We start from the raw sequence: 19281 nt of genomic DNA on the forward strand, positions 1-19281 counted from the left end.
CTTCCATGTTGGGCTCCCCCACCCCCAAACAACTGGTTTCCAGCTGGACAAATCTCCCCTGTTACACACGGGTAGAGTGTAGAGAATGGGGCCCTGGCTTGGGTGCTCCCTCCTCCACTACTCTGTTCCTTCTCCTCCCCCACACCTCCAGATGCTTTGCCAAAGGAAAAAAAAAATCTACCCCTCCTCCAGTTCTCTCCTCATTCCCTCTCCTCCCCTCCCTTTTCTTCTGGGTTAGAGTCTATCAGGGGGAGTGAGAGTGAGTGACAGACAGGCTTTCCCTTCCCCTCACCTTCTCTGCCAGGCCCTGCCCACTCTCTCAGCCTGGCTGCTGTACCCCGCCCAGTCTCGCCAACCACCTTCCATAGGCCCCTCCTTTTTCTCCCTGGAAGCCCCGCCCCACCCCGCCCCGGCCCAGCCAGGTTCCCGCCCTCCGGGTTAGCTCTGACCAAACTTGCCGCCCCCAAAACTTTGGACTACTCCGGGCTCGGGCCATGGGGGCTGGAAGAAGCCGAATCACGTAGCCACCTCCGCGCCCGCAGAGTGAGCATAGACCCGGCCAGGCCCCCAGCCACTGCTTCCAGTCTCGCCTGAGCTGCAGCGGTCGCAGCCCGGCCATGGGCAGCCGAGGCACTCCCCCCGGCATAGCGGGGCCCCTGGTATATCGCTTCTCCGGGGGATGAGGGGGGTTTTGACCGGGTCCGCGTGTTTGTGCGTGTTAGTTAGCCCTCGTGGAGGGCTAGCTTCTTCTGTGGTGTAGCGATCCTGACTTCGAGGAAAGGGGGCTCCTCTGTGCTTGCAGTAATGTTACTTCTCATGGTAGCGAGCCTTTAAGGGAAGAGGGGACTTGAGATTCGGGCTGTGTTGTTCGCCCTCGGCTTAGAGCTTCCCACTCCCTCGACTTTGCACTTCCTTTAAGGGAGAGATAGGGATTCTGGCCCTCTGCATATCGTGCCCCACTCCACCCAGTATAGCGCTCTTTCTTCTGGGGAAGTGAGGGACTCTGCGCTGTGCGCACTTCCCCTGGCATAGCACTCTCTTTTTCGCATGCATGTGCTACTTACTTACACTCTTGAGTCTGGGTGGGGTGGGGATGGGGGATAGAGAAGAAACTGTCCTAGGCAGTGGGGTGAGGTGAGTGGGGTTGGCCGAGAGATCCTCGTCCTAGCACAGTGGGTCTCGGTACTCAGCGCCTGCGCCTTTCTCCATAATTTTTGTCTGTAGGAACAGAGTGCTGCCCCAGTTACCCAGTTACCTGTTCCTCGGACTTTTTATAGGTGAAGGGAATAGCGATCAATGATTTCTTGGGGTTGGGGTCACAAAGAGGAGATGCATGACTTTGAAGGGGCGATCTCAAGGCGAGAGATACATTCAACTTCTTTTTTATCGGTGGCACAGAGTCTCCTTGATTTCCACTTTGGGGTGTAATTTGAGAACAGAGGGGTGTTTCTTGATCTGATAGCTTGGGGTGACATTGAGTTTGTCAAGTCAGCTCTGAGTTATCTGAGAGACTAAGTGGCAGAGTGAATTTAAATGTGTATTGTTGAGGGGCCGTGTTCACGGCACATGGTTCCTAGATGTGTATGCCAGCCTGGAGGAGACGTTACTTAGAGAGTCTGGAGGGTGCTGGCATGTGTGCGGGATGCCAGTATTGGGAGAGCTGTGTTTTCGGAGTTTGGGTACCCGGAGTCAGGAGTGTTTGCCCTCTCAGTGTCTCACGGTTCACTTTGCCCCGCCTCCCCGCAGGTGGCCGAGGGAAGCCCGTGCCGGGAGCCGCTGCCCCTGGAGCTGTCCCCACGGAAGAGACTGCCGGCTGTGCCCCCAGACGAGGATCGATGTGGCAACCGCCCCCCGCCCGAGGGAGCCGGAGCCGGGGCTGGGGCGGGATCGGAGCCAGGCCACTTTGAGCGATCGGGGAGAGGAGGCTGGTGCCGCCACTGTCAGACCAAACTCGCCGAACTCAAGAGACAGGCCTGGAAACTGGTCGGTGGGCAGGGTACGCCCCTCGGGGTAAGTCATTCACTGCAGCGTTACCGAGCTAGACTTCAGTTTTCCTGTCTTCTTAACGTCTCTGGACTAACTCAGAGCTGCTTCTCAAGGCCTGGGAAGGTGGCTGGTTGGCTGGTCGAATCCCAGTAGATTCACACATTTGGGGTAGGGGAGGGTGTTGTGCATGTTGGGGGAGAGGGGAATCGTGCTGCTGCAGACATTCCAGAGAGAGGAAGAGGAGGAACTTCTGTGAATGCTTAAGAATGCTGGTTAAGCGCCCTCCTCATTTCACTGAAGCCTGTACCATGCGGGGGGGGGGGGGGGGGGGAGCGGTCTGCCACTTGGGCTGCCCTGAACCTTCCACCAAGACAACTCTTGGGGAACAAGGGCTAAATCAAGCCCTGGTAGGAAGGAGGGTAAAGGGGGATGAGAGAGGTTTGGAGAAGGGGAAAGATGAGCCAAATTATCTGGTCTGTGATTGACTTTGCCTTTTAATGCTCACATTTGTGCATACAGTTTGGGGGAGGTTTATAGGTTTTCATAAGCAAGGAGACTAATCCTATCCCTTTCTTGACATTTGTGGAAACAGAGAAGTTAAGTAATTTGCCCAAGGTACACAGCACTAATACCACAATGTCCCATGGGGGAAAGCAAGGATTTGGACTTAGACCCTTCTAACTCTTGGCAGAATGCTGTTTCCATTATACACCAAATTGCTTCTCTGATGAGTTTTTATTCCATCTCTCCTGCCCCAGCATACACATGGCTGTATGGGTATACTGAGTATTCACTTTCAGTTTTCCCTCTGTGTTTACAATTGCTACTTTTTGGCTAGACCTGGGGTGGAGTGGGGAGGAGAAAACCATAAGAGGGGAGGCTGGGGCCCACAACTGTGTTTTAGCCCTGCCTTCCTAAAATCAGTGGAAGGGACTGGCCAGAAGCCTGGCAAAAGCTGGACTGGAGGCTTTGGGACCCTTGGGTTTGGACTTCATGTGGGACATTGTTTTCCTAAACAATGCTGCCCTGGATGTTTGCAAAGCCTAGTGAGATTGGGGGTCTCCAGAGGAAACCAATCCCTCTTGACCTTCAGACTTATTGAAAAAGTTCCTGGGAAGTCAGCATAATTCCTATTGAATCTAAATATAGCTGGTGAATGTGTGTGTGAAGGGGGGGCAGTGGGAAGAGAATAGCTTGAAAAGAGTGATATACTTGGAATCTGCAGACTTGAGGTTGGAATTTTAGTTCTGACATTTACTACTCATGTGTCTTCACTTTAAATCATTAAAGCTTTCTGGGCATCAGTTTCCTCCCCTTTAAAAATGTGGAGATTGAAATAAGTTACCTCTGAGATTCCTTCCGGTTCCAAATCCAATAATCTCTTACAAATGTGAGTTATTTTATAGCCTACCATGTAACCTTTCTCTGATGCCTTACTGTGGCCCGAGGTGAACACGGATAACTGAAGGCTAATTTAGCAGAGACACAAGGGCTGATAGGCTCTGCCAAGCTGGGAAGGCTTTGAATTTGAGCCCAACAATAAGATTCCTTCTGTTATTAGAGGATCACCTAGCCAAATCCTACCTCCTCCTCAGAAGGCTGGTTTATTATATGAAGGATAATGACTTTTTTCTGCTACAGCAATTTGTACAATAGAAAGAACACAAGGTTTGGGGCTGAAGCCTTATTCTGTTATACTTAAGATGTGGGTGACTTTGGACTTTCCCTTTGTGAGCCTCAATTTCTTCAACTGTAAAATTAGGTTCAATGATCTCTTCCAATTTAATTTTGTCTATATTGTACATTATTTCTTTTGATGGGTCAGAGACAGGTTGGCTTTGCCCAGAGCAAATAACCTTCCAGTTTTTCAGACTCCTTGTAGCATCTGTCCCTCTACTGGGTATGCCAGAGGGGCAGCAGCTGAGCCTCTGGAGAGGAATTAATACATGTTGCTTGGTGCTGGGGTGGTCAGGTGAGGAGACCTGTCAGTAAAGGCCACCTGTGTGGTCCCCATCCTGCCTCTCTCAGGCATCCTTCTTTGAGAAGATCTGCAAGATGGGTAAACCTATCCTCCTTCTCCCTCTCAACCTTTCAGAATAGGCAAAGAAAAGAGTGAATTAAAAATCTGTCACCAAGTGCAATCCTGGGCCAGGTCTCCCCCACCCCCTTGGGGGTCAGAAATTCAAATTGAGGCTGGGCCATCTCATAGCATGGGATGCTAATAGTGGGGAGGGAAGGGTGGGGTCAAAAACCTAGAGGTAATAAAGTAAGTATTCATCCCTGAAACTCGATTGACAAATGCTGATGCCACAGGACAAGGTTATAATAAGTACCAGAGCCTGTATGGACATGTATCTCTGATCCCTTTAATCTTCCCAGGTATAGTTGAATTTAGAGTTAGGGGACTTGGGTTGAAATCCCAGTTTGGTTACCTTGGGCAAGTCAGTTTCTTTCTCTATGAAATGAGGAGGTTGGAATAGGTTATTTCTAAGATCCCTTCTTGCTTTAAATACTATGGTCTTTGGTGGATGGGGGAGAAATTGAGGAGAGAAAACAGAAAATCTGGTCTAAATGAAGTATCCTCAGCTGTCATCTTCCTCAGGTCCCCTTGTCATTCTGTTACATGTCATCCCTTTTTTCTTTACTTAATGAAATAAAGGTAGTTTCTTTCCACAGCAGTGAGAAGACCTTAATCTGAACATCAAGATAACCTCCTTCACTTGTTCAAACTCCCAGGAGGCAGAGACAACTCCTTTGAACTTACCAAAGTCTGACGATGGGTGTCATTGGCTGTGATAACCAAGAGATCTTTCAACAGCTCCTCTACCTACCGGGCCGGCCCTGGTCCCGTAGGGGGAGTCAGTGGGGGGAAGCTTAGAAACAAACTCTGCAACTGATGAAAGAGAGACTCCTCTGGAGTCTCTGGTTACTCCTGAGAGGGACTGGGTAGAGATATCAGAAGATTTTTTTTCTCTGAGCCACAAAGGAGACTGTTTTGTAGTTGACCCAGGGATGAGGGTAACCCCTCAGAGACGGGTACAGTGACCCAGCACCTGGCCAGTTTCTGAAGCTAGGCTTTCTCATTGTTAGTTGGGCATGATCATGATGAAATGCTGTCCATGTGGAAAATTTTATATTGGAACTATAGACTCATAGAATTTCTGTCAGAGCCAGGAAGGATCTCAGAGTAGACTTTCTAGCTCAGTGCTACCCCCACCCCTTTTATAGATGAGGGACTTGCCCAAGATACTCCTGAGAGGGAATTCATGTTACAGCCAGAACTTGAACCCTAGCTTCTTCCTCTCAACATGCATAGGCATGGTTGTCTGTTGGCTAACTGGGTGTGAAGTTGTTTTCTGAAAGTTCTCTACTTTTTTGAGGGAAGCTAATGAGAAACAATAATGCTAATTCCACTGGGCTGTTGCAATGAACATTCCTTAAAGGTTCCACCCCCAGCACCTTTTCCCTTCTCTCATTTTCTAAAGTTCCTGCAAGTCTTATTTGGGTTCTGCCTGTAGTTTAGATTCATTTGTAAGGCAGCCAGAGAAAGGAGGAAAGGAGAGACATATGCATTTATTAAGCACTTACTATTTCCTAGGTTCCATGCTACATGCTTATCTTATTTGATTTTTATAATCTGGGAGGAAGGTGCTATTAATATCTCCAATTTAAAGCGGGTGAAACTGAGGCAGGCAGAAATTTAAGTGACTTGCTCAAGGATCCCATAGCTAACAGGTATCTGAGTCTGGCTTTGGCCTCCAATCTTCCTGATTCCAGGCCAGCTTTCTATCCACTGCACCCCATACCTGCCAGAGTTACTTTGCAGGCTTTGTATTATGCCAGGGGAGCATGATGGTTAGTCACTCTGTAGGAAGAGCTTGTATTTTTCATCTTATATCAGTGTATTGAGAAGGGATTCCCCTCATTATTTATAATGCAGAGGAGAAAACAAAGGCCCAGAAGAGGAAGAAACTTGTTCAATATCACATAGGTAGTAAATGGAAGAACTGGAATGTGAATTCAGGACTTCTGACCTCTCATCCAGTGCTTTTTTCCCAATTCACCAGCCTGTTCTGACTCTTCTGGATAAAAGTTTTTTTTTTTTTTTTTTTTAAATAGAGATCTTAAAGAAATGACTATTGTTATTAACAATTCCCACTTATTTGGCATGGGGAAGGTAGAACTAGGTGTGCTGGAAAGACCCTGGATTTGAAATTCAGAAGATGAATTGACCGCAGACTCTGCTTTCTAGCTGTGAGACTTTAATTTGTGTGGGACTCAGTTTCCTCACCTAAAAAAGAGGGTGTCTGCTTAGATAGCATCTATGATCTCCTCCAGCTCTAAAATTCTATATTAAAAAAAAATCTCATTTAATCTCAATGACCAGGTAGCCAAAGGAATATATCCTAATTTTTATGATGAATCCCCATCCATTTCCCATTTACCCATCTGGGAGCTGTAGATTCAGTTCAGCTACAATTCAGTCTTTGCTCTCAACCAATCAGGAAGTGACCTAATTGGAAGTTGATGATGGCATTTCACCCTTTCACACCATTATCTCTCCAACCTTAAGTGAAAACAAGGATACATAATGGTAGAGATGATCTTTCCTTCACCTTAAAAAAGTCTCTAGTGATTACCACAAAGGGTCACAAAGACAATCTTTCCCCTTACATCAGCACACTATTATCCAGCTTCTTCACCTCTGTCAACTTCCCACTGTCATATGTGCCATGTTCCCTGATACCATATTGAATGGCAACATAAAAATCTACCCTCATAGTAAAAGGAAGTAGATTCCCCCTCATGATGTAAAATCCTTCTTTGCCTCCCTTCCCTTTTGCCTTTCTTTCTACTTCTTCCCCAGGGTGAGGAATATTGACTTTTGGCCCTCTTATACTTGGGTGGTGGGTTGAACCAAGAGACAACTTTGGGGATTTTAACTTATCTTGATTTCTCTTGGAGGAGTAGGGCAGTGAGAGACATTAATGACTTCCCTTGCTTTAAGGGAATCAACTCAAGTCTTTCTTTCCTTCTCTGTCTGTCTGTCTGTCTCTGTCTGTATCTCTCTCTTTGTCTGTCTGTCTGTCTCTGTATCTCTGTCTGTCTGTCTGTCTGTCTTTCCCCTCACCTTCCATCTTAGACTCAATACTGAGTATGGGTTCCAAGACAGAAGAGTGGTAATGACTAGGCAGTGGGCTCTATAGTGACTTGCCCAGGGCCACACAGCTAGGAAGTGTCTGAGGCCAGATTTGACCCGTTTCTCAGACTGGCTCTCTATCTACTGAGCTACCAACCTGCCTCAAGAATCAGCTCAAATTGTACTTTAAGAGGCTTTTCCTGGTTCCTCTAGCTGCTAATGGCTTCCCCTCTCAGATTACCTTCCATCTACTCTATCTATATCATTCATATCTAGATAATTTCACATTCACTCCCTTGGAAATGTGAGTTCTGTGAAGGCAGGTACTGTTTTTGCCTTTTTGGGGTAGCTATCTCTGGTGCTTAGCATAGCATGTGGCTTATAGTAAGCACCTTAGCTTGTTGAATGACTAATTGGATAGACAGAACATAGTGACTGTGATGATGACTGAGGGAAACAAATCTTCTCTAGGAAAGTTTATGCTTAGAACTGGGGGAAAGTACCCTAAGATTTTGGCACTTTTCAATTCAAATGAATATTAAGCACCTACTATACTTAAGGTCCTATGCTAGTCCTCTTCTCAAGGAGCTTAATATCTGATGGGAGGGGTGGGGATGGGGGAGGAAAAGAGGTACACAAATATTTTGATACAGAGGAAGGTGAGAAAGAACAAAGGACAGGAGTGTCTAGGTAGCTCACTGGTAGAGAACCAGGCCTGGAAACAAGAGATCCTGGGTTCAAATTTGGCCTCAGACACTGCTTTGTGACCTTGGGCAAGACCCTTAACTCCCACTGCCTAGCCCTTACCAATCTTCTGCCTTGGAACCAATATGTAGTATCAATCTAAGGTGGAAGGTAAGGGGTTGAAAGAGAGAGAGAGAGATCTAGGCAGAATGATATGACAAATGAGAAATGGGAGAAATTACTATCAGTTTGAATGGGGAAGGGGAGCACAGGTCGGGAAGGATGTAGGAGGTATACACTAAGCTGGGTCTTGAAGGAAGATAGGGATTCATTAAAAGGAAGAGAGGGTAGGGTGGAATCTGTTCTGGGGGAAGGTATGAGCAGAATCCTTAGGTTCCTCCCAGAACCTTATGCAGCAGTGAAGCATGCTCCATTGAACTTTGTATCTTAGGATTTTAAACTGGAGGGGACTTTGGAGGTCATCTAGTCTAACTCCCCCATTTTGCAGATAAGGAAACTGAGCCTTAGAAAGAAGTGTCTTCCTCTCATTCACCTAGTAGGATTAGATAACAATAGGATTAGCTTTGAGTGCAGTTCTTTAGAAATTAGAATCCAACAGTCTTTCCCCTATATCAGGCTACTTGTTTTCTCAGTTCTGCTCATTCTTTCCCCTTTGCCTGGGATGTGCTTTTTTTTACCTACATCTACCGAGGTCTTCCAGACCACTCAGATGCCACCTTCTCCAGAAAGGCTTCTCTTTCCCACAGATACCCCTCTTTTCTCTGATCTTTCAGCTCCTAGGGCATTCTTTGTCCAAACCTTTCATTTGGCAGGCAGTATAGACACTCTCATATGGTTGTCTAAGACTATGGCTTTTCCCCTCATAAAACTAATAGCTCCCTATCTAAGAATCAAAAGATTTTAAGCTAGGAAGGATTTTAGTGATCATTTGGTTTAAGGTGCTTCTTCTACAAATGAGATGACTTTGGACAAGAGAGGGCAAGAGTCTTGCCCAAAGGTCTCAAAGGCCATAAGAAGCAGAGCTAGGATCTGACCAGGTCTTCCAACTCCAGAATGACTGAATAAATGTGTCTTTGCTACATCGGATACAAGACCAGGCACTCAGGAAATGTTTGTTGAATGAACGTATTGCAGACCTGTCATCCATCAGAATGTTAAAGACCTGGTTGCCCCTCTCTCTTCCCTGTCCCTCTCTCTCTGCCCCTCACTGTAGGACTAGGCAGGAAACACCTGTGACTGGATAGATTTCTTCAATTAATTCTTTCTTGCCCTCAAAGTATCTTACATCCTACAGCTTACAAGTATCGCACAAATGCAGAAACTAAGTAGACACTTGAGCTCCTGAGAGAGAGAGGGGTTTTCAGCTGCCAGGGATGCTTCAGCTGAGGAGTGATCTTTGCTAGCAAGTGGGGGGTTATCCCTGTGTCATTCTGATGTTCTGAATTGGTGCTGACCTCGCCCTGCAAGAGAAGGAAAACCCTTCACCTGCTCAGTGCTGACTGATATTCCTTTTTCTCTTAGAATGCCCAGTTGTTCCATTGTGTCTGTGCTTATGGAAGGGTGGTGGTGGGGATGACGAGAAGTGGAGGGGGAACCAAATTCCAGTTGTTCTTTCCTCCATAGAATAGCCAATGATTCACAACTTTCTGGGCCAGAAACCTTCTAACCTGACCAGGAGACATTCAGCGTTCTTCGTTTTTACAGTGCTTAAGGTTTTCCAAGGGACTCACAATTCGTTTAGGGAGGTGGTGCAAATATTATTACATGATTTTACTGATGAGGAAACTCAGGCTCACAGTGAGGAAAAATCAAAGTTAGGATTTAAACTCAGGTCCTTTTGACTACAGGTACAAATTTCTTTCCATTGTGCCACCCTGGCTCATAAAGTAAAGAAAGGATCTTAGAAGGCACCTAGCCCAATCCTTTAATTTTAAAGATGGAGAGGGTAGCACAGAGGATTGAATGCCAGTCCTGGGGTTGGGGGGACTTAGATTCAAATCTGGCCTTGGACACTTCCTACTTGTGTGACCCTGGGCAAGTCACTTAACCTTGGTTGTCTAGCTCTTGCCACTCCTCTGGGTTAGAATTGATACTAAGAGAGAAGATAAAGATTATATATAAAGATAAAGGAATTTCAGAGGCAGGCAGTGTGACTTTGGTTAAGTCCATTTTCTTCTCTGGATGCCAGTTTCTTCAATTATAAAATGAAAGGGTTGGATTAGACGATTCCTAAGATGCCAGTTATTTTTAGTGACTCTGCCAAGCTCATGGGGGCAAGTCAGTGAATGGCAGAGCTGGTTCTAACAGCATCCTTGGGTCTCAGCATAAAGCTTTCCTTGCCGTCCAGCCAGTGTGAAGATATTACTATATACAGCTTAGAAGAAAGTTGTACGAACCCTGAGGGAGTTTCAGTGTCTTGTTGTTTATGAAAATATTTGCTTTCCACACCAACCTTTGAATCATTTCCTCTAGACCCCTGTCCGGGCTGCCTGAGTTCATCGGCCTGGCTGGGGGCAGTTTCCTTTACCATTTCAGGAAAGAGCCTGGGGGGAGGTGGAGGAAGTTGGCAGAGGAATGTTGGCGTTGGCTGCTTTTTGTTCTGTGTTAGGAAGGAAAATCTTTGGGTAGACAGGCCAGACCAAGGAGACTGTTGCCAAATTCTGACTAAGGATGCTCCCTCTGTGAGGATCCAATGGACTTAATACAGGACTGGCTCATTGTTTTCCTGGTTGACTACTGAGGTTTTACTCCATTTTTGATACTCAAAATGGCCCTCGATTACATGCTGGGTAAAGGCAAGCCTTGTCAGCTTGGTGTTCAAGGCCATCCATGATCTTTCTCCAACTCTGGGTAGAGAACTGATCTTAGAGCCAGGAAGACTTGAGTTCAAGGCTTGTCTTGGGCTGTGTGACCTTGGGTAACTCACCAACCTGTTGATTTTCCTGAAAACTCTAAAACTGTAAGTTGTGGAGAAACTACAACCTACATTTGTGCAGAGTTTTCTCATCAGAGGGCTCCCTATAATATATAAGATATATTCATGGGTTTTAGACCTTTCATATATTTTTAGCTATCCAGGACTATTCTTTATCCTTTGATTTCATCATGCCCTCTTCTGTATATGTACCTTTACATATTTTTCCATATTTTAGAGTGAACTGTGCCCCTACCCTGTCCATTTGTTGACATTATATATTTCCTTCAAATAATTATAGTTCAGATCTACTTTTTCCAAGCAGCCTCCTAATGCCTCCACCCAGTAATGACCTTTTCCTCACTGGAACTCATGATGTGATGTTATAGGGTGCTAGAGTTAGAGTTGAAAAATTGAATAGAATGAGATATAGAGAGCTGGAAGGGACATTAGAGGACATCTAAATTCAGTCTTTTATTTTACAGATGAGGAAACTCAGGCCTAGATAAGGCAAGTGCTTTGTTCAAGGTCATACAACTCCACAGATCTTTTGACTCCAAATTCACAACTCTGCCCAGTATGCCAGTATTTTTTTAGGTCAACAAATATCCTTATACTCTGAAATGGACATAATTCTTGGAAACATTAGTTCATATTGTAAAAATACTTATTTTTAACAGATCCTGTGTCTGAGATTTTAAGAGATATTATTGGCTTATAGGATTTAGAACTGGAGGCAACTTGAAAACCCTCTTCATCCTGATTCCTCATTTTATAGAAGTAGAAACTGAGACCAGAAAGGTGAATGACTGGCCTAAGGTTATTTGGTTGGTGAGTAGGTCCAGGGGGCTTTCTATTTCGCTACTGTGCTACTAAGCTTTAGGCATTGACAGGGCCAGATGCCCTCTGCTTGGGCTGTTTATTCAAGTCTGAATATTATAGTCATTATAATATATATATATATATACATATATATATATATATAATAGAATATTATGTGTAACCTTCTGGACCTCTGGCTTTCATATGGTATTACCGTTCCAAGAATATTGAGTTACTTACATAACTGGCCCTCAAGCCCCCTCTTTACAAACTGGCTTACCTTGCACTTCTTTCTCTTTCTTTCTTTCTTTCTTTCTTTCTTTCTTTCTTTCTTTCTTTCTTTCTTTCTTTCTTTCTTTCTTTCTTTCTTTCTTTCTTTCTTTCTTTTCCTTCCTTCCTTCCTTTCTTCTCTCTTTTTTTAGAATATTTTTCCATGGTTACATGTAAATGTAAAAAATGTGTAGCCGACGCACAATTTAACTGGGTTTTACATGTATCATTGATTAACACCTATTTCCACATTTTTGATAGTTGTACTAGTTATCTTGCCCTTCTAGTAGATCATGAACCTCTTCTTTGAAAGTCCAGGGTAAGTTCTACTCTTCAGGAAAGTCTTCTTGAATAATTACAATTCGTCATGATCCTCCCTTCTTCTGACCATTTTTTCTAATGCACTTTACAATCATATGTATGGAAGAATCCTTGCCTAGAAGTGTTTTATAGTAGAGATTCCCAGATTTGGAACCAGGAGACTAGAGTTTGAATTCTGGTTGTTTGACCTTTGAAAAGTCATTTCCCTTCTCTGAAATGAAAGTCTAGTGTCCTCTTCTCCTCTCCATTCCCCTTCACTCACTCTGCTTTCTCCTCCTTCTCTTCCCCTCTTTCTCTCCTTCCTCTTCTTGTCAAAAGAGGATAATGCAATTCCAAAAGCATTCAGTGCTTACAGAGGCCAGGCGCTCTGGGTTCTAAAAGAAAAAAATCCCTAATAGTGCCTTCCCTCAGGGAACTTCCTGAGAGTGTTACAACATGTGTCATATACAAGTACATAAATCCAAAGTATCTATAAGCAAAATCAAAGGAATTTCAAGAAGAAGAGAGTACAGGTAGCTTGGGAGTTTCAGAAAAAGCCTATGGTAGGAGGTAGCACCTAAGCTATGTTTTGAGTAATAATAATCCCCAGCCTGCCTTCCTCCCTCCTTCCTGAGGCTGCTAGGAGGCTTGCATGACATAATGCATTTGGGAAAATGCATGGCAAACTGTAAATTGCTGTGCAAACTGTAAAGGGCCGAGAACACGTGAAGAATGGCTATTTAAGTGCTTTCTGTATGATGTGCTGCAGTGTAGACACGGCTGTCCTACTCATCCAGAAAGTTAATCAAAATCAAAAGTCATCACCTCGCCATTTATCTTCCCCAGGAGGCGGTTTTATGGGCTCCTTGTCCTAATGCCAAATGCTGCTTCCCTGTGGAGGTCTTGATCTGTAAGCATTAGGACCTGGGTGGGATGAGGGGTGGGGGTGAGGGGAGGATGCTGGGGAGGAGGAGGATGCTGGGGAGGGGGAGTCCTGGCTCAGGGACCAGCCTCTGCAGTGGTTTCCTTTCAGCCCCGTAATCTGATCTAGGTTTCTCACCAAGGGAGATGAGGGAGGCATCTCCATATGTCAATACCTGTGCAGAATTGATTAGAACACCAGCCAGGAGTGGGTAAATGATCAATTTTCATTTAGCTCGCAGCAAATCTCCTGCTTCTATTGTTGGGAGATTTCACGCTCCTCAAGGAAGACCAGACAAGAGCGTTGGGAACCTAGCGGAAACGTGATACCTCTGTTCTGGGCCAGCGCTGGCTGCCCTTTTAGCTTTGGCATGAAAGAAGAGAATTTGTTCTACTTTTTGCTGCTTTGAGAAGATTAGCTGCCGCTGCCTTTGAAAGGGTGGCCTGCAATCCAATCGGGCTCTCAACCACCTGGCCAGGTACCTGCAGGAAATGGGTTCTCCTGCCTGAGAGTTTTAACTTTGATTCTCTTAATTTTTTATTTGGGGAATTATAAGGAATTCTGGAAAACCACTGGGTCTGCTCCCCAGCTCCAGATTTTTCTGGTCCTTGTTGCTGGTTAATGTCCATGGTATGTGTCCCTCAAATCTTTCTTTCTACATTAAATCTCCTGGAATTCAATAGCCCATTTCTCAATGACTTCTAGCATATAGAGGTTCACAGAATCCCCAGACATACATCTAAAGGAGCCTTAGAATGTCAAATACAGCTGGATCATAGAATTAGAGTTGGATGCAATCTTAGGGCTCATTGGGTCTGTTTCCAGTTGTTTTCAGTCATGACCAATTCTTTCTGACCCCATTTGGGGTTTTCTTGGCAAAAATACTGGAGTGGTTTGCCATTTCCTTCTCCAACTCATTTTATTGATGAGGAAACTGAGGCAAATAAGGTTAAATGGCTTGCCTAGAGTCACTTAACTAGCCAGTAAGTATCTGAGTTCAGATTCAAACTTGGGAAGATGAGTTTTCCTGACTTTGGAACTCTATCCATTGTGCCACCTAGTTGCCCTTTTATTGAGTTTGATTCCCTCTTTTTTATACATGATAAAACTGAGGCCAGAGACATAAGTGATTTGCTCAGGATTTATACAGCAAAGAATATTTTCTGCTGCAGTGAAGAGTTCTGGATTTGGAATTAGAGGTCTTGAATTTGAATTTCTGCTCTGCTACTTACTCCTTTGTGGGCGATGTTAGACAAGTTATTTCTTATCTCAGTGCCTCAGTTTCCTGATGGGTCAAATGAGGGGATGGGGCTCTCTGACCTGCGAGGTCTCTGCTAGCTCACAATCTGTGACCATAGGACATCAGAGATAGGAGGTATCTTGTTCCTTTTCTTTCTCAACTTGGCTACCTACAAGCTATGTGGCACAGTGGAGAGAATACCAGGTATGGAGTCAGGAAGACTCATCTTCCTGAGTTCAAATCTAAACTTGGACATTTACTAGCTGTGTGACCCTAACCAAGTCACTTAACCGTGTTTGCCTCAGTTTCCTCATCTGTAAAATGAGCTGGAGAAGAAAGTAAGAAACTGCTCCTTTATCCTTGCCTAGAAAACCTCAAATGGGTCACAAAGAGTCAGACATGACTGAAATGACTGAACTACAAACATGTGTAGAGAACTGTGCTCTCTGAAGCCCAGAGAGATATTTGACAACAGCAAGCATGAGAAGCATTAGAATATATATCTGTTTTCAATGCCGATGGCCATCCACTTCTTTCACATCTTGGAGTTCTTTGACACTGACCTAGACTTTTCAATTAATTCCAAGAAGTCAGTAGTTGATGTGCATTTCCCCCTCTCTTAAAACCCTTGCCTTCCATCTTAGAATCAATACTGTGTATTGGTTCCAAGGCAGAAGAGCAGTAAGGGCTAGGCAATGGGGGTTAAGTGACTTGCCCAGGGTCACACAGCTAGGAAGTATCTGAGGCCAGATTTCAACCCAGAATCTTGTGTCTTTAGACCTAGTTCTTAATCTATGGAGCCACCTGTCTCTCTTCCCCATGTGCATTTTTTAATTGCCAAATTTTCTTCTTCATCCTTTTTCTCACCCTCCCTTTTCATTGTGGAAGAGAACATCATGTTATGTGGAGTCCATAATCCCCTGGTGTCTGTGGTCAGTGAGGATGGGGAAGACTGTGGGTTTTGATATTCCCAGATAAACCTCCAACCTCAGTTGTGTTCCACCTTTGCTTCTGACTTTTTACTGTCCCCACCGACCTTTCCCTACCACTGTTTCATAGCCCAGTTGGGGTATGAGCTCTGTCCCTCTCCTAGGGAGGCTGGGGGCAGATTCCACAAAGTTGGAGGGGAGAGATGCTAACAATCTCTGAAGAATCCGCCTCTACAGACCTAGAGACAGGAGGTCCTGGGTTCAAATCTGGTCTAGGATACTTTCTAGCTGTGTGACTGGGCAAATCACCTAACCCCTATTGCCTATCCCTTTTCACTCTTCTGTCTTAGAACCAATACCCAGTATTGATTCTAAGATGGAATGTAAGGGTATAAAAAGAAAAGAATCAGCCTCCGAATAATAATTGGTCACTTCCCCTTTGGGTCTAGTTTTTTCCTTTGTAAAATAAAGGGGTTGGACTACATAGTCACTAAAGCTCCTCTTAGTTCTAAATCCATGATCCTAAAAATTTATAATGTCAGTGAAAATAATTAGGTCGCATATATTTGAATGGCAATTTTAACCTCTGTTAAGCTGCTGTTTAACAGCTCTGTAACCGCCGTTATGTGTATTACTTCATTTTATAACGGGAACAGCAGCTTTGGTTTGCCATAGGACTTTCCTTACAAAGATTTCTGGGATCAGGGAGTACCATGATTATTGTGCCAGTTTTGCAGGTGAGGAAATTGAGGCCCAAGGATGTGAAATTATTTGCCCAAGTCACACTTATATTAAGTGGCCGTACAGATAATGTATCCAGCTCTTCTGACTCCCAAGTCCTCCATGCTCTTTTCCCAACACTAGAATGTCTCTAAACTGTTCAGACCCAATTTACAGATCTATTAGAGAAGCAGGGCAGGGATTATTATGCCCTTTTAATTTAATTTAATTTTTAAAGCTCTTACTTTCTGTCCTAGTTACAATTCTCAGGCAGAAGGACAAGGGCTGGGCAAACAAGGTTAAGTGACTTGCCCAGGGTCACACAGCTAGGAAGTGTCTGAGGCCATATTTGAACCTAGGTATTCCTGACTCCAGGCTTGGAGTATCCACTCTCCCACTTAGCTGCCCCCTACCCATTTTATGAATATGGAGCCCAGTCCAGGAAGGAGAAGTGATTCACCTAAGATTACAAGGCATTTTGTGGTGGTGAGGCATTTCTTGACCACAACTTTTATTATTTTTTCATAATTTTATTATTATTCTTATTAATTTAAAACCCCCCTCTAAACCTCTACTGACATCTGGCTAGATGAGGCTAGATGGTATAATGTACGGAATACTCAATTTGGAATCAAGAAGATGAATTCTAACCCTGCCTCAGATATTTCCTAACAATGTGACTCTGGGCAAGCTGTTTAACCTCTCTCACTGCCTGCCTTAGTTTCCTCATCTGTAAAATGTGGATAAGAGTGTGCTTGCATTTGAAAACCTTACAGTGCTATATAAATGTTAGTTATTATTACTATTATCATCTCAATATTTCACCCAAAGCTTCTTGGGGGCAGCAATTACTTTTTTGTCATTGCATTCCTGGTCCCTAGAAAGAGCATGGCATCTAGAAGATGCTTAATGAAAGCTTACTGAATGTTGACTGAAATGGAGGTGGTCCTGGCTTCCTGTAGGCTAAGCCAGTAGAACTGGAAAAGCTTTGAATATGGCTCTGGGGATGGACAGTGGGAGCTTTTCTTCCAAGGACCAGTCTGGCTAAGTATGAGAAGCTTATTGCTGGGCTGGCCAGGGGGGTTCATTTTTTAGCTTTAGTAGCAGATCTCAAGGATCATTTGTTAAGTGGCCAAGTGCTCGTGATCTGCTTTAATAGAAGGAGAACCCATACCAACCCAACCTCTGATGCTAAAGTATTTTCCCCTAACACTATGGTGGTATAGTGTGGCAAGAGGATGAACTGAGAGTCAAAAGACCTGGATTCAAATCTAGATATTAGGTGTGCCATTTTGGTGCCTTCTCTTTAATGGGCCTCAGTTTCCTCAAATGTAAAACAGGATGATAATCCCTAGCCTGCCTCCTTCAAAGTGAGATATTATAAATAAATATTATCATAAATATATAAAAATTTATATTAACTTAATATAAATGTGGTAATAAACATAATATAAACATAAACAATATATCAATTAATAATTACATTAATTATAAATGCTGCAAGCCTGTAGACCTATCTCCTCTGCATCAGAGAAATGTCTAACAGAAGGGGCATCTCCTTAGGCTGGTGCATTGTCTGGTCCTCAAAGACAGAGGACAGATCTGGATTAGACAAGGGAGCAGAAAGGAGCGAGATGTGCAATCAGGACAGTCTGGGGAGTCCTCACAGCATTGCCTCCGGATGCTTAGTCAGTTCTTCCTTTATTACTTTCTCTCAAGTGGATTCCTGGAGCAGCAGACACACCTGTATTCAAATGTGAACAGAGAGGTGCATTCCAAGCCAGTGTTCAATGACTTTTGGACCATTTCCCGCTCTGAGTTTGCTTTTCCCCCTTTGGCTTCTATTTAATCTTCTCACACCTTCTTAGGCACTTCCCAGGCTGAGGTAGATTAATTAACAGGGGAGGCCTGTCAACACCTGGGAAAAAAAAAGGAGGTTGTATTCCCCAGACAGATTTTGCTAGGCCTGCTCCCTTACAGGCCACAATCTCTCTGACGGCCTCTGGGCCACTCCTGGTGCTTGTTTGTGGTGGAGTATGAGCTCCACCCTTGTCTGAGCCAGCTGCCTCTGTCAAGCTGATGGATGTAGCTGTGTATCTGGGCCTCTGAGGTGGGGGCATGAGCTATTCGAGACAAGACTTGGGGCACCTAGGTTCAGGAGGCCACCTGGGAGAGCTATGAACAAATGTCATCCTTAGTGGCATTTCTCCTGGGCAGTAATGGTGAGATTGCTGGGGCTAGGGTCAGGGGACCTGGGTTCTGGTTCTGGTTCTAGTTCTGCCACTCACTGACTCAACAAGTTGTTTTAATGAACCAGTCAACAAACACGTTGAGCAGCACCGAAGCCTAGGTACCTAGCAGGGCCTAGTGGTGGTGGGTTGGTTTGTTGACTCTTAGGATAAGTTACTGCCCCAATATTCTCCTCTCAGAGTCCCTAAGATTCAAGTTAAAGGCTGCCTAGGTAGAAGTTTCCTTTCTTAGCTCCCATCATTCCCTAATTTCTCATAACCACTTATGGCAGACCTATCTGAGCTTTTCCAAGCCTAGTCTTTTCTCCTCAAGCCACCTATGCCACCCCTCCTATCTCTTACCTGGTCATCTGCTCTCCTACATCACTGAAGAAATTGAAGTCCTCCCTCTAAATCTTCCTCTTCTTCACAATTCCACACTCCAAGTCATCCTAATGTCTTTCCCCATTCTAATAGCCTCAAGAGGAGATGATGGTCTGTCTTTCTATTTGTGCCTTTGGGCCCATTCCCTTCTCTCTTCTCTGGAAGTTTTCACCTTCAGTCATTCCCTCTTTTTCCCTCATTTTCAACATCTTTATCCACTGGCTCCTTTCGGCTGCCAACAAACATGCCCAGATGTCCCCTATCCTTAAAAGACTTTCATTTTAAGCCAAACCAGGAGAACAATATCTACAGGACAACATCATAAAGACAGATAACTGAGAGATTTAAGAACTTTGATCAGTGTAATGACCAACCACTAGAAATTCTAGAAAACTGATGAGTTGTGTTTCCTACCTCTTGACAGAGAGATCAGAAGGTGATGAATGAGACATATTCTTCCTTCCTTCCTTCCTTCCTTCCTTCCTTCCTTCTTTCCTTCCTTCCTTCCTTCCTTCCTTCCTTCCTTCCTTCTTTCCTTCCTTCCTTCCTTCCTTCCTTCCTTCCTTCCTTCTTTCCTTCCTTCCTTCCTTCCTTCCTTCCTTCCTTCCTTCTTTCCTTCCTTCCTTCCTTCCTTCCTTCCTTCCTTCCTTCTTTCCTTCCTTCCTTCCTTCCTTCCTTCCTTCCTTCCTTCTTTCCTTCCTTCCTTCCTTCCTTCCTTCCT

General features: G+C 44.5%; 1 protein-coding gene across 1 annotated transcript in view; it reads left to right on the top strand.

The window, feature by feature from the left end:
* The first annotated feature begins 1051 nt into the window (after nucleotides 1-1051).
* KIF26A (kinesin family member 26A) overlaps nucleotides 1052-19281 on the top strand; it is a 163759-nt gene continuing 145529 nt past the window's right edge. The window contains exons 1-2 of the mRNA XM_044659913.1: nucleotides 1052-1134; nucleotides 1650-2010. Coding sequence (XP_044515848.1) covers nucleotides 1052-1134; nucleotides 1650-2010 — 444 coding nt within the window. The remainder of the gene's footprint in view (nucleotides 1135-1649; nucleotides 2011-19281) is intronic.

Source organism: Gracilinanus agilis, chromosome 2, assembly GCF_016433145.1.
Source record: "Gracilinanus agilis isolate LMUSP501 chromosome 2, AgileGrace, whole genome shotgun sequence".
Taxonomy (NCBI): domain Eukaryota; kingdom Metazoa; phylum Chordata; class Mammalia; order Didelphimorphia; family Didelphidae; genus Gracilinanus; species Gracilinanus agilis.